This window comes from Cloeon dipterum, chromosome X (genome assembly GCF_949628265.1).
Source record: "Cloeon dipterum chromosome X, ieCloDipt1.1, whole genome shotgun sequence".
NCBI classification, from domain to species: Eukaryota; Metazoa; Arthropoda; class Insecta; order Ephemeroptera; family Baetidae; genus Cloeon; species Cloeon dipterum.
Window position 1 is genome coordinate 13,243,196 of NC_088790.1, and position 14,299 is coordinate 13,257,494.

At 40.0% G+C, this 14,299-nt stretch overlaps 1 protein-coding gene across 9 annotated transcripts in view; it reads right to left on the reverse strand.

The window, feature by feature from the left end:
* Fife (regulating synaptic membrane exocytosis protein fife) overlaps positions 1–14,299 on the reverse strand; it is an 85,971-nt gene that overhangs the window by 10,308 nt on the left and 61,364 nt on the right. For 5 of the 9 annotated variants that reach the window (XR_010575416.1, XR_010575415.1, XM_065492784.1 and 2 more), the window contains exons 6-16: positions 13,202–13,492; positions 12,541–12,723; positions 11,801–12,025; positions 11,095–11,173; positions 9,017–9,128; positions 7,029–7,231; positions 6,414–6,488; positions 5,240–5,477; positions 4,652–4,746; positions 3,801–3,859; positions 295–470 (exon numbers count right to left, since the gene is read on the reverse strand). Coding sequence is in view for 7 of the 9 variants with exons in the window: in XM_065492784.1 (XP_065348856.1) it covers positions 295–470; positions 3,801–3,859; positions 4,652–4,746; positions 5,240–5,477; positions 6,414–6,488; positions 7,029–7,231; positions 9,017–9,128; positions 11,095–11,173; positions 11,801–12,025; positions 12,541–12,723; positions 13,202–13,492 (1,736 nt within the window). In the remaining 2 variants the exon portion in view is untranslated. The remainder of the gene's footprint in view (positions 1–294; positions 471–3,800; positions 3,860–4,651; positions 4,747–5,239; positions 5,478–6,413; positions 6,489–7,028; positions 7,232–9,016; positions 9,129–11,094; positions 11,174–11,800; positions 12,026–12,540; positions 12,724–13,201; positions 13,493–14,299) is intronic. The other 4 variants (XM_065492787.1, XM_065492785.1, XM_065492786.1 and 1 more) reach the window with 4 other exon arrangements.

The window sequence follows — 14,299 nt, forward strand, 5'->3', positions numbered from 1 at the left end:
AAATTTTATTATTTTTATTTTTTGACAAAATTGTTTTGTATTGTTGTATAATATGTATTGATTTGAATTTTATCTTATGAAATAGAGCGGACTGGATTCGCCGAAACTCGTTTACTTTAATTAAATAACTCTTAATTTCAACGAAGATGAAGTAGCCTGTTATTCAATTTTTTACTAAGCTCAGCAAATCTCGAGTAAAAATTTGTTCTCAAGGAAGCGAATTAATATTTTATTTCAATTTTTTATTTGACATTTACTCTCTCTGTTAGTTGATTAGGAATTCATCAATCTTACAGATTTGTGACTTGAAGTTTGACGTAGGCCTCGGGCTGGCTGCCGTAGCCGGTGTCATCCCTGGGCGCGAGGTCATCCGCAGCCAGCACGGACACGACCAGCTCCTTCTTCTCCTCCACGTACCAGACGTGTATCTGAATGCGGCCGCTGACCGTTTTCTCTCGCGCCAGCTGCTCCTGCGAGAAATGAAAAAAACACGTTAGACCACGCCAAACGAACCAAATCTCAAGGGGGGCGGTTTTCGATCGCGCAATATTGCCTTGTCCCGCGTGACCACAGGTGTTTGTGAGTGCGCGCGACGTGACCTACATAAAAATGAGTTGTGAGCGCCGCACTCAAGATGGCATGGATGTTGGTTGCTCAACTGTTTGTATTAGGGGCCGATTGGGAAAATTTCCCAGCAGAAAATCGTTATTGCACAGAGCGGCTAAGTATGAATCGCGCGGCGCCCGCCGACTCGGACAGCCGGTTTGAAAGTTCGCAAATGCGCCTCTTTCAATTGAATTATTTGGCTTTCAACTTTCAATGAGAACAGCCGAGACCCCTTTGAAAAACAGGCTGATTGGTTGAATTTTAGAAACTAGGTCACCTGTTGAGCTACTTTTTCCACCACAACTACCAAAATTCAGGAATTTATATTAAAACCAAAACTTTTCCTTGAAAAGGAAAAGTGATTTTGGGGCTGCCTGCATCCCAGGGAGTCTCGGAGAAGCTTTTCAGTTCTTAAACTTTATTCGGCTCTACTGTTTTTTTCCTCGCTTGACATCGAAAAACATTGTGCATGTATTACTCCACGGGCTAAAAATATGTTTTGTTGTGGTAAGTAGAGGACAACAAACAAGTGCTCCACTCGCAAAGTCTGAGGGACTGACATAAGCTGCTTTCAAAAGTTTTGAACAAACAGCACTCTTTGTCATGTCGAAAAGGGAAAACGCGTGTTGAAGAGGCTAAAAATAGAGGAGAATGCCAAAATAAAAATGACTGTGGACTTTTAAAAGCAGCCGGAAAATGAATTATAAAATATCAGAGCACTAAAATATGGTTCACAATCTCAATTCTTTGCATTGCCGAACCTCATCTTTGGAACCACGTTTGAAAAATTGTGATAAATGCTTCACCATAGATGGAGTTTTTCAAGAAAAAAGAAATAAATCACTATAAGTCAGCTTAAAAGACATTGACAAAGAAGATTATTTTAATATGCTTCACAAAAATCTTAAAGTAAGAGTGCTATTGGAATTTTTAGAATCGGCCAGAACCTTCATTGGGATCGATGTCATCAATATTAACTGTAGCGTAATAAGGATGCGTCAACTGTTCTGTTACAATGATTTCTTAACTGCTTGTTATATTTTTTTGGTCAAGCTGTCGCCAAGGATCACCAAATAGGGAACAGAAGTGACAAGTCCAAGTGATACAGATGACGTCATGATATTCTGGCTGTTTTCCTTGTTCAGCGTTTGTTTCCAGACGCTTGTGAATTAAAAAAATCCTGCAACTCTGATTTCCAGATGATTTCGTGTTGAGCATATCTGTATAATCATTCGATGTCGATGTCATTTATAATTCTACGCCATAAAAACCAAACCAACTAAAAATAATAAAACACTACGCCAAGCTCATGGACCGCATCACTGGAGCTCACGCGACTGCAAAAGGGCCATTAATTATCATCACTGGCGCGTCCCGCTGACAATTTATCGCGCTTTTGTGCAGTGCGACACTCAAAGTACATTTCAATAGCTGTACACAAGATAAACAACAAGTTCTAACGGGCAAGTATGCGATTTGTGTGTGACAGCACATTTTGATTAACGGCGATAGTTTTGATACACATTTATCACAGATTAGTATACATGACAAGAACGTGATGTTTGTGCTATTTATGCGCGGGGCAAGTGTGGCAGTCTCTATACAATCTCTACGTTTAATTGGCATTTACGACTCTATTCTAACACAGAAAACATTAATATTCAGCCTAGCTACACCGAGTATTGGGTATATCATTATAACACATCAAAATTCAAAGGTTACTGAACGTTTTAAAACGTGCAACTGATTGTAAAAAGTAACAACCAAAAATCCTTTAAACTAGAAAAAAATAATCTAGCACAATGGCTTTACTCTGAGTGGACCATAATCAGGTGTTTGGCGACTTAAAAAGCACAGCTGAACATAAAAATTGTGACCTCATTTTTATTTACAGCAGTTGTTTTGGCTCCTCAGGTCTCACCAGCGAAACAAAATTGACTGCAGAGGGTTCTGAATCACTTGTGGCTGAAAACGATTGACTGTTGAACACTATAAAAAAAGAATTTTTCTATCAATTTCTTATTGGAATCTTTTAGCCGCCCATCCTGATCCACACCTGTGCCATTGAGTTTGTAAATTTCTATTAATTCGACAAAAAATTCCTTTCTTCGATTTTCCTGTTTCAAAAAAAAAAACTTAACTTTTGCTATTCCCATTTTAACATTTAAAAATGTATCCTAAATAACTGTAAATGTTTTGAACGATGTCCATCACAAACCGGATCTTTATATATTTGACTTCTTAACGCTCGCGTTACGAGTAAAAAAATTATTATTTCGGCGATTTCTAAAACTCAGATTCGTAAACCATTATGTGGCCTACCTGAGCCTAAGCACATCAAATTGATTAATCTATAATTAATATCTGCCTCTAAATTATCTGCTTGGTTGTTAAACTCAAAGCGCTCAACTCGCAAAAGCTTGTCGACAAAACGCTCACAACGAAACTTCAACCCTCCCGAAAGAGAGATTTGCGACAGTCAGCCTGAAAATACGACGCGAGTTGCGATTGGAATCACTCAAGAGAGATAGCGAGTCGTCGACTAATCGCACAAGTAAATCTCAGGTGCGAAATTCGCAACAATTAGCGAAACACGCAGCGAGCAAGGAGTCTTGAGGGTTCCACTGTCGTGATTGAACGAATGAACTCGTGCAAGATGTAGTTGCCTGCCAGCAATTATTGCCGGCGGAGCAGCACACATCTGGTGCCTGGTCGCTCGCGTTCCGACGCGCGGAGCCGAAAATCGATATTTCGCCTGACGCTTGGCAGCTAAACGCACTAATTGCGAGGCTTGTTGTAATTATTACACACATCGAGTTACACACACAGCTAGCTACACTGCCCGAATCCTCCTCCCTCTGTAGCAGCTATTACGTTACGCAATTACGATGGAACAGTAGTTCGATATTAAAGCAATTAAATCAGAGATATGCAACCGGCACATCACGCCGGCCCAGCGGGTTGCATACCGTGGCAAGCTGTCCGTTTTGGTATTGTGCGAATCCGAGGAAGACTTTCATTTCAACATTAAGCTCACTTTTCGGAGTATTCATATAACACGCTCTGTCCAATTAATCAAAAGAGGATTAATTGTAAACAAATCATAATATATCTTTCCTATAGAAATTAGCTAAGTCTGCTTTTGAAACTCAGGACGAAAGCAATATCGAGAGAGGATCGCTTTTTTATAATACCGGTGTTTTTGGCAGCTTCCTCCTGGTGGGCGACGCTGGTCCTTTATCCTGATCGTTATCTGCAACAAGCGCCAAAGGATATTGAATGAGGGAATACTCAGAAAAAAATTTTGTTTGTGGAAATGTTTAAAGGCAACGGTTGCAGCTGCTGCTGGTGAACTTTGAACTGAAGTTTTATCTTTTTTAACGTGAATAATTATCAGTTATATAATTTAATTCAGCTTTTATATGAGCGATATGAGTAAATTCGATAATTTAAACAGTTGGTTTGTTTTCAAAGAGCAAAGAGTTGGTTTCATTAAATCTTAATAAGATACAATAATATAAAAGGGGAAAATAAAAATTAAATTTTAACAATGAACTTGGCCCTTAAAATTAAAATATCTACAAGTCTCATAGATCGACATTTTTCAATAACCGTGTTATTCTTAAACTTAGGGCAGGAATAAAATATTCACAATTGAATCAACTGTAAAATATTTACTCGCTGCGAAAGCAATTTTTAGTAATATTTATAATTGTAAGAACTAAGTTGCTTTTTGTATACAAATAAGATACTTTTAATTTAAGTTGAATTAACAAAAAAATCAAATTTGAAATAAGAATTTCAAGTCATCATGTTTATAAAAATCAACAAAGAAATAAAAAAATACTAACTGTAAAAAGAGAAAAATAGAACAGGATCTAGTTCATTTTCCTTCGACTATATGTAGACCAACAAAAAATATCGCGCGTTAGCAGGAGGCGGTGTGGCAGCGGCGGCATGAGGACAAATAATTATTTTTTGATAAACTGCTGGGCCACTGCCACACCACCGCGGCTGGGCGCCGCAGGCCAAACAGGCGACGTACCTAATTGCAGCCCCATGACGTCAGAGGCGCTTTTCCGGGGACCAGCCGCGGCAGCTGCTGCCATACTGATGTCGTCCAGCAGATCCGTCATCCGCCTACATGCAACATTGCAACAGGTCTCGGGTTATTATTGGCGCAAACACTGTCACACGAGACCGACATTCGCACGCCGTCACGGTGAATCTTGGGGATCGAGAGCTGTTTTTTTATCCCCGTCAAGAGAGCAAGGAATAAAATTGGATCTCTCTCCCAAAGGCTTCGCAGATTAATTTGCGGCATCAAAAAACAGGATTTGCCAAATTTGAAATACAAAATGAGTTTTTTTGGGGGGTTTAGTTATAAAAACTCTATTTTTTAAATTTTTGCTGGTATTTTTTGAAAATAAAAAATATTTTACCCACGCACAGTTTCAAAATATAACAATTTTATTTCCCTACGCCAAAAGACTCATTATTTATATTCATATTATGTTAAATACTAAAAGAGTCTCTTTGGAAAAAACACATTAGGGATTCGGGTGGTAAATTATTTTTTTAATACTAAATATTAAATGGAGAGAGGTTAATATCTCGTGTGTTTTCAACTCACATGTCAGGGAAGTGCTCGATGACGAGTTCAGCGGCGTCTCCAGCGCGGTCCATTACGGCGCAAACCTCCTCAAAGCTTTTGTCGATGAGCGAGACGCCGTTCCACTCGAGCACCCTGTCACCTTGCACCAGGCCAGCCTGGTCTGCGGGGCCCTGAGGCACTGTCCACACGATGTAAGCGAAAAGACGGCCGTCAGGGCCGGTTTTACCGCCGACCACCCTAAATCCAAACCCACGGGCTGCAACGAGAGAAAGAGGAACGGTAAAATAAAATAAATATTAAATAACAATAAAATTGGGAACCGGGTTTCAGCATTCGTGCTATTGCAGTGCGCGCCCTTCCCGGTCCGAGAGGACAGGGATAAAAAGAGCAAAAAAAATAATAAAACAAGACATTTTTCTCGTTGCGGATGTCAGTTTTAATTTCTAAAACCAGTTTTTATTTATTCCGTGAATTTCCGTAACTGGAAGAAAGCCAAAACTGGCTGAAAATTTTTAAAACTGACAAATTTATAGGATGTATAAAACCTTGTTTGTATTTTCATGTCAATATTTGCTCAAAGTTTTAAATGTGAGAATATCTTGTTACGAATATTGATGTGTTAAAAATAAAATTAAAATCCACATAAAAAACAACTGAACGAGAGCTACTTCTTTAAATCAAAATATTGAAATAATCTCCAAAATACACAATGTTATAGAAGGCTGTTTGTTAATATACATTTTTAAAAATCATTACAAACTGTTGACCGGTAATCATAGTCATATCAAAAAATGTCACATCCACGTGGAAGATATTTTAAATTGAAACCTTCAGTCACAGTTATGTACGCTTCGTTTAAGAGGATATTTATTCTCTATTCAAATTGTGTCTTCATCCTCACGAACAATTTCAATCCGCACAGATGAATCTGCACTTCGCCATCATTCCGATATACAAACGAGGCGTTCATACCGAGTATACACAGAACTCGCACGCATAGAAATCGGAAAGAAAACGAGGCCGCTGCGAGGAGGGAAAGTAGTTCATAAAGAAGCTCTCTGCGCGGCAGTAGCAAGGACAAAATGTAGAGTCTTTCCTCGGCTTGAGCGAGTGCGAAATAACGCGTGCTTTTCCCGAGGGCTATGCAAATGCACACACACACACATGATGCGAGTGTGTGTGAAGTACTTACTTCGGTGCGCCTTATCAGAAGGATCTCGCCGGAGCACCACCCTTCTTTTGGTCCCTGGTCGCGACATGGCCGCTGCTGCGAACACCGCCGGAATTAGCATTTAAATTAAAAATGAACAGGCTGCGGAAAGGCAGAGAAAGGGAAGGAAATGATTGAATTTGCATGTCGTTCAGATCCTCCCCCATTTTGCTCGCGGATCAAGACGTTAGCCTTGGAGAGTGCAAAGGGACGAGACGAGGCAGCAATCAACACCTCGAAAAACAAGAGTTCGCTCCAGATTTTATTAGAGGAGGATTAAATCTTAAAGGGATTAAAAATGTAAAAAATTTAAGTTTGTTTAAATAGAACCATAATAGCCTGTTGAATGCTAACAAACTAATTTATTAATTAACTGAATTATTATTGACAGACAAAAATTGAAAACCATTAAGTCTGGAATTTAAAAAAAATGGTTTCATGGAAATCTTAACAAAATTTCCTTCAAGATCTACTTTTCCAATCATTAAAAAATAATTGTGATATTAAAAATTTAATATTACGACAAAATTTTCAAACTTCAAATGAGGAAACGTTTCGATCTCCAAGAAAAGAGGAATTGAAGGCGTGGTCCAATACCTTCCGAGTCGACGTCGTGGATAACGATTTTGATGTCCTCTCCTGCGGTGACGGACGCCTGTCGCCGCACCGGCTCCCCCGAGTCCACCTCCTGGCCGCCACCCCCGCCGCCTCCACCGCCGACGATCATGATGCGGGACGGAACTGCACTGACGCGCCTCTCGCCACTGGCCGGCGTCGCTGGAAGGGCCCGCATGCCCTCGCTTCAAAAAACCAAAACCATTCAATTTTTCTAATGAATTTGACGAAACGGATAATTTTTGATCAAATAAAAGGGTTCCACGTATTTTAACCACCACCCCCCCCCCCAAAAAAAAATACCGTCATATACAGCTAAGAGAGCGCGATCAATGCACGTGTCAAAAGAGCAATATTGTGCTGGTTTGATCAGCGAGCGCTTTGAGTGCAGAGTGAGTTTAATTAATCACGAGGTTCGTCTGCTGAGCAGGTGCTTGAGCTAGCCCCGCGATCAAAAGACTGAAAAGGGACTAATCACATTAGCGACAGAGACCCAATCAAGTGGGAAAGCGCTCCCGAGGCGAACGAACGCCTGCTGCTTTTCTCAAAATAACCAAGTTAAGGAGGAACAGTGAGTGGGAGAAGCTTTGCAAGTTGCTTTCACTCCGCGGTACACGACACGTGTGTTGTTTCCTCCTGTGGTTTGTGTATGTATGCGTGTGGTCCGGGCCTTCTTGTAGGCGGGCTTCTTGAGATCTCAGTTATTGCTTGCTTGAAATAAACTCATAGTTAAAATGGTAGACATTGAATAACAGATTTCTTTCTCGTTGAGTTCATGGTTAAAATCGTAAGATTTTTTTCGTGGAAAATTGTGTTCTCCTTCTAAACCGTTTTTGTGATAGTTTCTTAGCCAATTCAGACAATATTTCATGATTTTAATTCAATCTTTATTGAATTTAATTTGAATGATTTGAGAGTAACCAAGTAGTTAAAAAAGCTAAATTAAATTTCTAGTCCCTTAATAATTTATGATTTTCATTTTGAGGCAATTAAAATTTTACTGAAAAAGTGTTCCTCAAAGGAATAAAAACTCTGTAAGTAAAGTTATTTTTATTCATGAAAACGGAGAAAAGTTACAGTTGAGACTAAACAAAAAAGACCAATTAAATATTTACAGAATAAAACAGAAAAATTTAAACAGTGAAAAATGTTGTTTGCTTTGCACGGATTCTAAAAGTTTTTTTTTGTACTTTTGGATTTTTCAAAGGTCTAGATTAAATGTAAAATGTTGTCATTATTTCAGACTTCATTAAAGCTTAAAGCTGTTAATTTACAATTTTACAGTCTTAAAAACCATCCTGAAAACTCAGACTTAATTATTGCAACCCCATACTGTTGTGTGAGGATTTAATTTTAATTTTGTGTGTCCAGTTTAATATTTAAATTAATGCTACGCTTGTTAAAATCTAGTGAGCGGGTGCACACTGTGGCGATGTGTGTTGGCCCAGAAGCGGCGAGAGTGAGTTATTTGAGCAGAAGGACCTGTTGCCCGCACTGCATTCGTTGTGCACCCCCGCCCAACTATCGCCCACAAAGAAAGGAGGAAAGATGCCGGAGCTGCCAGCTCGTCGTCCGGGCTCTGCGGCTGTCGCGTCAATTACGACTCATCACACTCGCGACTCATTAAAATCCAGCGAAATGAAGCAGAAATTTGCATTCGCAAGAGGTTTGTGTGGGGGACGAAATGGAAATTCGTCGCTCGCTCGCCTCCCTCCGTTCGGCTGGAAACTCCTCGCTCAAGTGAAGAGAAAAGGTGCAGAGTAGATGAAAGCAAGTTTCATCACAAAATCCGGGTAATTTCATTTAAAGACCAAAGAGCTGAATTTAGCTTTGAATGAGGCTTATAAAAATTCCAACCTCATTTTTCTACGACATGTGGCACCGGCGAAAAAACACTTTTCTCTCCGATTTTAGGTTGGGTCTGATTGTGAATTGCGGGAGACATTCAGAAAAGAGAACAGCTAACTCACATAGCAGAACTGCGACGTCGACCCCTCCTCGCATCATCATCCACGGCCATCAAACCGCCGGGCAGCTCTTCCTGCTGAAAGCGGCGGCTGTCTGAAGCTGAGCCATCATATCCTGGAAATTGGGATGCATTGAAAGTTAGGAGAGTTACATTAAGTATTTATTTCAAGTTCAAGGTGAAATAAAAATGGAAAAGTTTTTAAAGAGGCGTATTTTAACTTCTTAATGTACATCTCCGGCACTTGATGCTCAAGCGTAATTAATCTAGGACCAAAATACACCCGCCCACGCCTTGAAACTTGACATCTTCCTGTAAAAAGGGCATTCATTTTATTCAGACCCGCGAGGTCTAATTTTAATGAGATATTTTTAGTGACGATGCAGCTGCCTCAAGCGCCCGTCGCTCCCACGCATCCTCTCATTGTCAGAGCTATTTCCCACCTTCTGCCGCAAACAGGGTTAAAAAGCCAACTGGTGATGGTGACGTCAAGCCGACAACCACTAATAGATATGATACGCGAATCCGCATGCGAATGACGTCATAGCCACAGACGGGCTCATCCCCATCGACGATTCAGGCAACACGTTCATATCGCACTGATTGTTACACGTGTGCATTCAAAGAAAGTAATGGGTGTTCTGCGAAAAGAAGCAGATGACATCTCCTCTACTAGTCATTGATTTATGAATGAATAGAGCAGATCTTAATTATTTTTATAGGACAAAGTTTCGAGTTTGCAACTCTGTGAGCATGGACTAAACATGAAAAACAGAAAATCCTGCGTCTTTGTCTCAAAAGCTGAAAATAAAACGAGGCCGGGAGATTAATTTTCCACAGATTCCATTGTATGTATTCAAGTGCCTATTTTGGGACGGCGCCGGGTGGCTCTTTGAAAGGCCAATCATTACTGTGGGATAAATCCTCGGAGCACGCTTATTATGAGATGGGCGCGGGCGTGCGGAGAACCGCCGACATGAGTAATGAGAGTGATGTCGGCGATAATCGCCTCGGTGCGCGCAAATAGAGATAATCTTCAGCCTGCCGATCCGCTTTCACCGGATTTGCGATACACTCACTCGCTGCTGCTCTCGCATTCCATTAATATTTTTAGTTTTTTATTCGCTCAACGTGGAAATGAGAGCAACACAGAGTTTCTTCTTTGCACGTATTAGGAAAAGAGTTGCGTCCAAATCAGCAATGTTAAATATTATAATTGTTTAATTCATTTCCACAATATCTTATTGGAGTTTGATGAGCTAAATCAAATTGATCATTAAATCTTGTTAAAGTGGTTAAAATTCTAAAAAGAAAATTCTGCTTGACTTTAATCATTAGAATATTGTTCTATATCCAATCAGATTCATTAGAACAAATAGTAAATTATTCACTTTGATGTGGCAGGAAACATGATTTTCCTCTAAACAAGAACACGTGAAATATTCATAGTATAAGTGCAGACAGTACGTAATTATACAGCTTCCATTGGAGCACACCATCGACACATATTTGCGGTTTCCTCTAGAGCTTTAAGAGCAAGTTGAAATACTCAGTCAGATGAATGTACTGCAAATGTTACATTTGATGACGTAAGAGCAATCCAACACATTTACCAAGAGAATCGGTAATTAATTCAGTGGCGCCATTCCGTAAAACATGCGGAATATTTCTTCCTTCTGTGAATAATGACGAGCAGAAGCAGCTTTTTTCCAGAGGAGAAAATTATCCATGCGTAGCTGCAATTTTCTCACAAGGCCGTTACCGCGGCAACGGAGATGAGAGAAAAGTTAAATGAAGTTGTCAGTCTATCAGTTTGTTTCTGTTCACTTGGTATTCGTATTGACACTTGAAAACAAAAGAGTTGGATGAAATGGCAATTTACTTGCCGAAGCAATCACGGGATAACACAGACGAAGGAGACCGAACTCCTTTTGTAAATGTTTAAACGACCTTTGATTGCATCGAGTGAATTTTGCTTCCCAGCAACTTCTATATTTACTATACGCTTGGTCAGATTTCATTAGTGCCGATCACGTAAAAATGAAGAAAAACAAGGCAAAGTTTGATGAAGAAAAGACTCACCACCTCTACCAGCGTCCGCGGTTCCATTCGTAGGAACTCGGAATGATTGCCGTCTCCCAGTGTCGTTGGAATCAACCATCTGGAGCAAAGTAAATTAAAAAAACATTTTGTTTTGATTATTTAGGATCAAAATAAACAAGAAATAAATATAAGATAGATTCTACTAGAAAGTAACCATCCAGAAATTTCCTTTCGATTAGTTTGACCTCGTTATTTTTTTATGATTTTTCTACAATGCATCTGATAAAATTTTAAAAAACTTCATCAGAAAAATATTACTAGTCAAGATACCAAAATGCTTAAAAAAATTAAGCATCCTACCCTGTATGAGTGGATTTTAATAAAACGTATTAATAGCTCATTTTCTAAATCCAAAAATTAACAATGAGTCATTTTCGTTTCATAGAGCTACCAATTAGCATTTCTGTAAAGGGAATCGTACAACTTTCCTTCCTTTTGCCTTCTTTATGCTGAAAAGCATTTTAGAATTAACAAATCAAGTCTTGCATAATAAACAAAAATTACATTGAAGCTTCTAATTTTAAATTACTATTCTTAAAAGAACCATCAGTATAAAAATTATCTAGAAAAATGCTATACGATCATAAAAGAAATTGAAAATATGCAAAACCTAGGGTTCTTATTCTAAAATAAAACATTGATAGGATAAAATGTAAACGAGAGACAATTTTTATATTATCCAAACCTTAGCCATTCCCGCCGTCTGGTAAACGTCGTACGCAGACGCCCTGCGCGACAGCTCGAACTGCGGCTGCGCACTTAGCGTTTGGTCCTCGTCGTCGTAGCTGTGCTGGCGCTGCATCACCCGCGAGCGGCGTCGCGGCGACTGCCCTCCAAACCCGCCACCCTTGCCGGCGCCGCCGTCGCCGCGACCCCGCTGAGCCTGCTGTTGGCGCCACTCGGCCTCCTCCTAAGGGGGCAATGCGGTCGTTTACCTTACGAAGGTCTCTACACACTCTCGGACACAATGGACGGAGACAAAAACACGGCGACGCATAACACAGAGAAAGGACGTTTGGCCTCCACGCAAGAAGGACACAATCATGCTTGTCGCAAGAGTCGAATTTTAAGGGTCGGAAGCTATAACTATCAAATTTTAAAAATTCTTTAAAAAATTTTGAGTCGCAAATGAACTAGTTTATTTTTAAACAGTCGATCTTTGTTGCTGACCGATCATCATGGTAATATTTTTATTAGCTTCCCAGCCCTACTTACATTTAACATGGCGATCTCATTCAATATGAATAATTGACATAGAATAGAATATATTGAATAGCTCATTGCTAGAAAGATAATGCAACTGACCAGAAATCTAACGAAGAAGAAATCACAGTAAAAGTTGGAAATATAGTTAGGATTGTTAAAAATGTTGACCTCTCAAACACCAAACGTCACTTCGAGATTCTTAACTTTAGCTGTACTAACTGAATTTCCAACCTCAGTCATGGTGTCATCCTCGATGGAACTCTCGGACGACTTTTGGTCATCCCCGACGATGAACTTGGTGGCGGCCCCACCACGACGCTGCTTCAATCGGCCCTGTTGTTGCTCAGCACGCCACTCCATCTCGCGTTCCCAACGCAACTCCTCCCTGCGCTCGCCAGCCACCTATTCAAGGGTTGAAACATGGGGGGAGGTTCAAGTTAATTGTAGGAAATTAATTTTCAGGCAGTGAAGTTAATTTATTAATTTCAGCACCATTTCCACTATAATGTGGCAATACCACTTCAAAAGTATTCTGAATGTCGATGGAGTGGAAATTTCCTGCCAAATGATGCTCACAAACCTTTTGTATAAAATTCATTTTGAGTCTGGCCTTTTTGTGGTTTTTGTTCAAATTTTCATATTAAAATAAATTTTAGTTGTAATACGTGCCAGAAGGCCAAAATAATTTTTAAAGTTGAATTTTTATTTTAATACCTTAAAAAACTCAAATCTAAAAGACAAATTAGAAAAGATTCATCGTATAAATGACACCAACCTACAGGTGGCAGAGCTTGTTCGACCTGATGCTCAACGCAATAAATTAAAATAGAAATCTCAACATTGTTAAAAAAAATTAATTTGAAAATAAGCATTCAAGTACCTTCTCCAGCTCTCGCAGCGACGCCGGCGAGACGTCAGAGTGTCGCCGCAGCTCAGGAGACCTCGGCAGTTCAAGCACCTTGACGTTATTGGTAGCGGTGACGGCAGCATTTTGGCCGCCGGCGCCGAGCTTGACGTCTGAGTGGCGCCGCTGAAGGCCGCCCGGCAGCTCAAGCAGGTCGCCGGCCGAGTTGTCGCTGCGTAATCCGAGAGCGCCGCTCGCTGACGCTGTCCTCTGCGTTTGGCCACGGTTCTGGCTCCGCCGTCGACAGATGCTGCATCGCCACTTGCTCTGATTAAAAAATATTCATATCAAAATTTGGTATCCACAATGAGGATTTTTTTAACAGCAACTGATTTTGACGGTTAAAAATTTAAATTTAATCAAGCCGTTGGCTCGCATTATTGAGCGCATGGTTTTTTGTGCAAAACTTAGTACACTGCGACTTATATAATACAATATTTTTTTCGGACCAAAGAAGAAGGTTTGTTTTAATCTCTTATTCACAATCAGTTGAGTTAGACGGTTTTTGGACGGAGAACCGTTTGTGGCATAATTAAGACGTACCGAGAAGATTTTTATGACATTTTATTTATTTCCTAAGGTTTTTAATTATACTGGACGGTAGAAGATACATTTACAAAATTTTGTAATGGGGAGAAATGATATGAAAATCTTCAAATTAATACAATGGGAAAACTAATAACCTGCACAGTTCTGACAAAGGGCGAGATATTATAAAAGCGTGAAATCGACCCGCTATCGGACTTACTAAGACTGTTGACACTGCGCAGTTGGTATGAAAATATCTAAGTGCTCACGCATCAAACGCTGTTAGGGTTTATCAAGAGCCCATTCAAAGCATCAAACAACTCCTGAGCTCACGTCTGAGAATATTAAGCTGAATGGAATCCCAAAAGCAGCAAGCTCACAACTTCAAACAACCCCATTGGCCGCTATTCATTTTCCCCGCAGCTATGTTTTCTCACTTTTTCTCAAGGAGAACGCTTCGGTATAGAAAAAGAGCCAGCTTTTGCGCACGAAGAAATTTCAAAGTCACTCAACGACGTCATGTTTATGCGTAAAGTTCTTCCCATT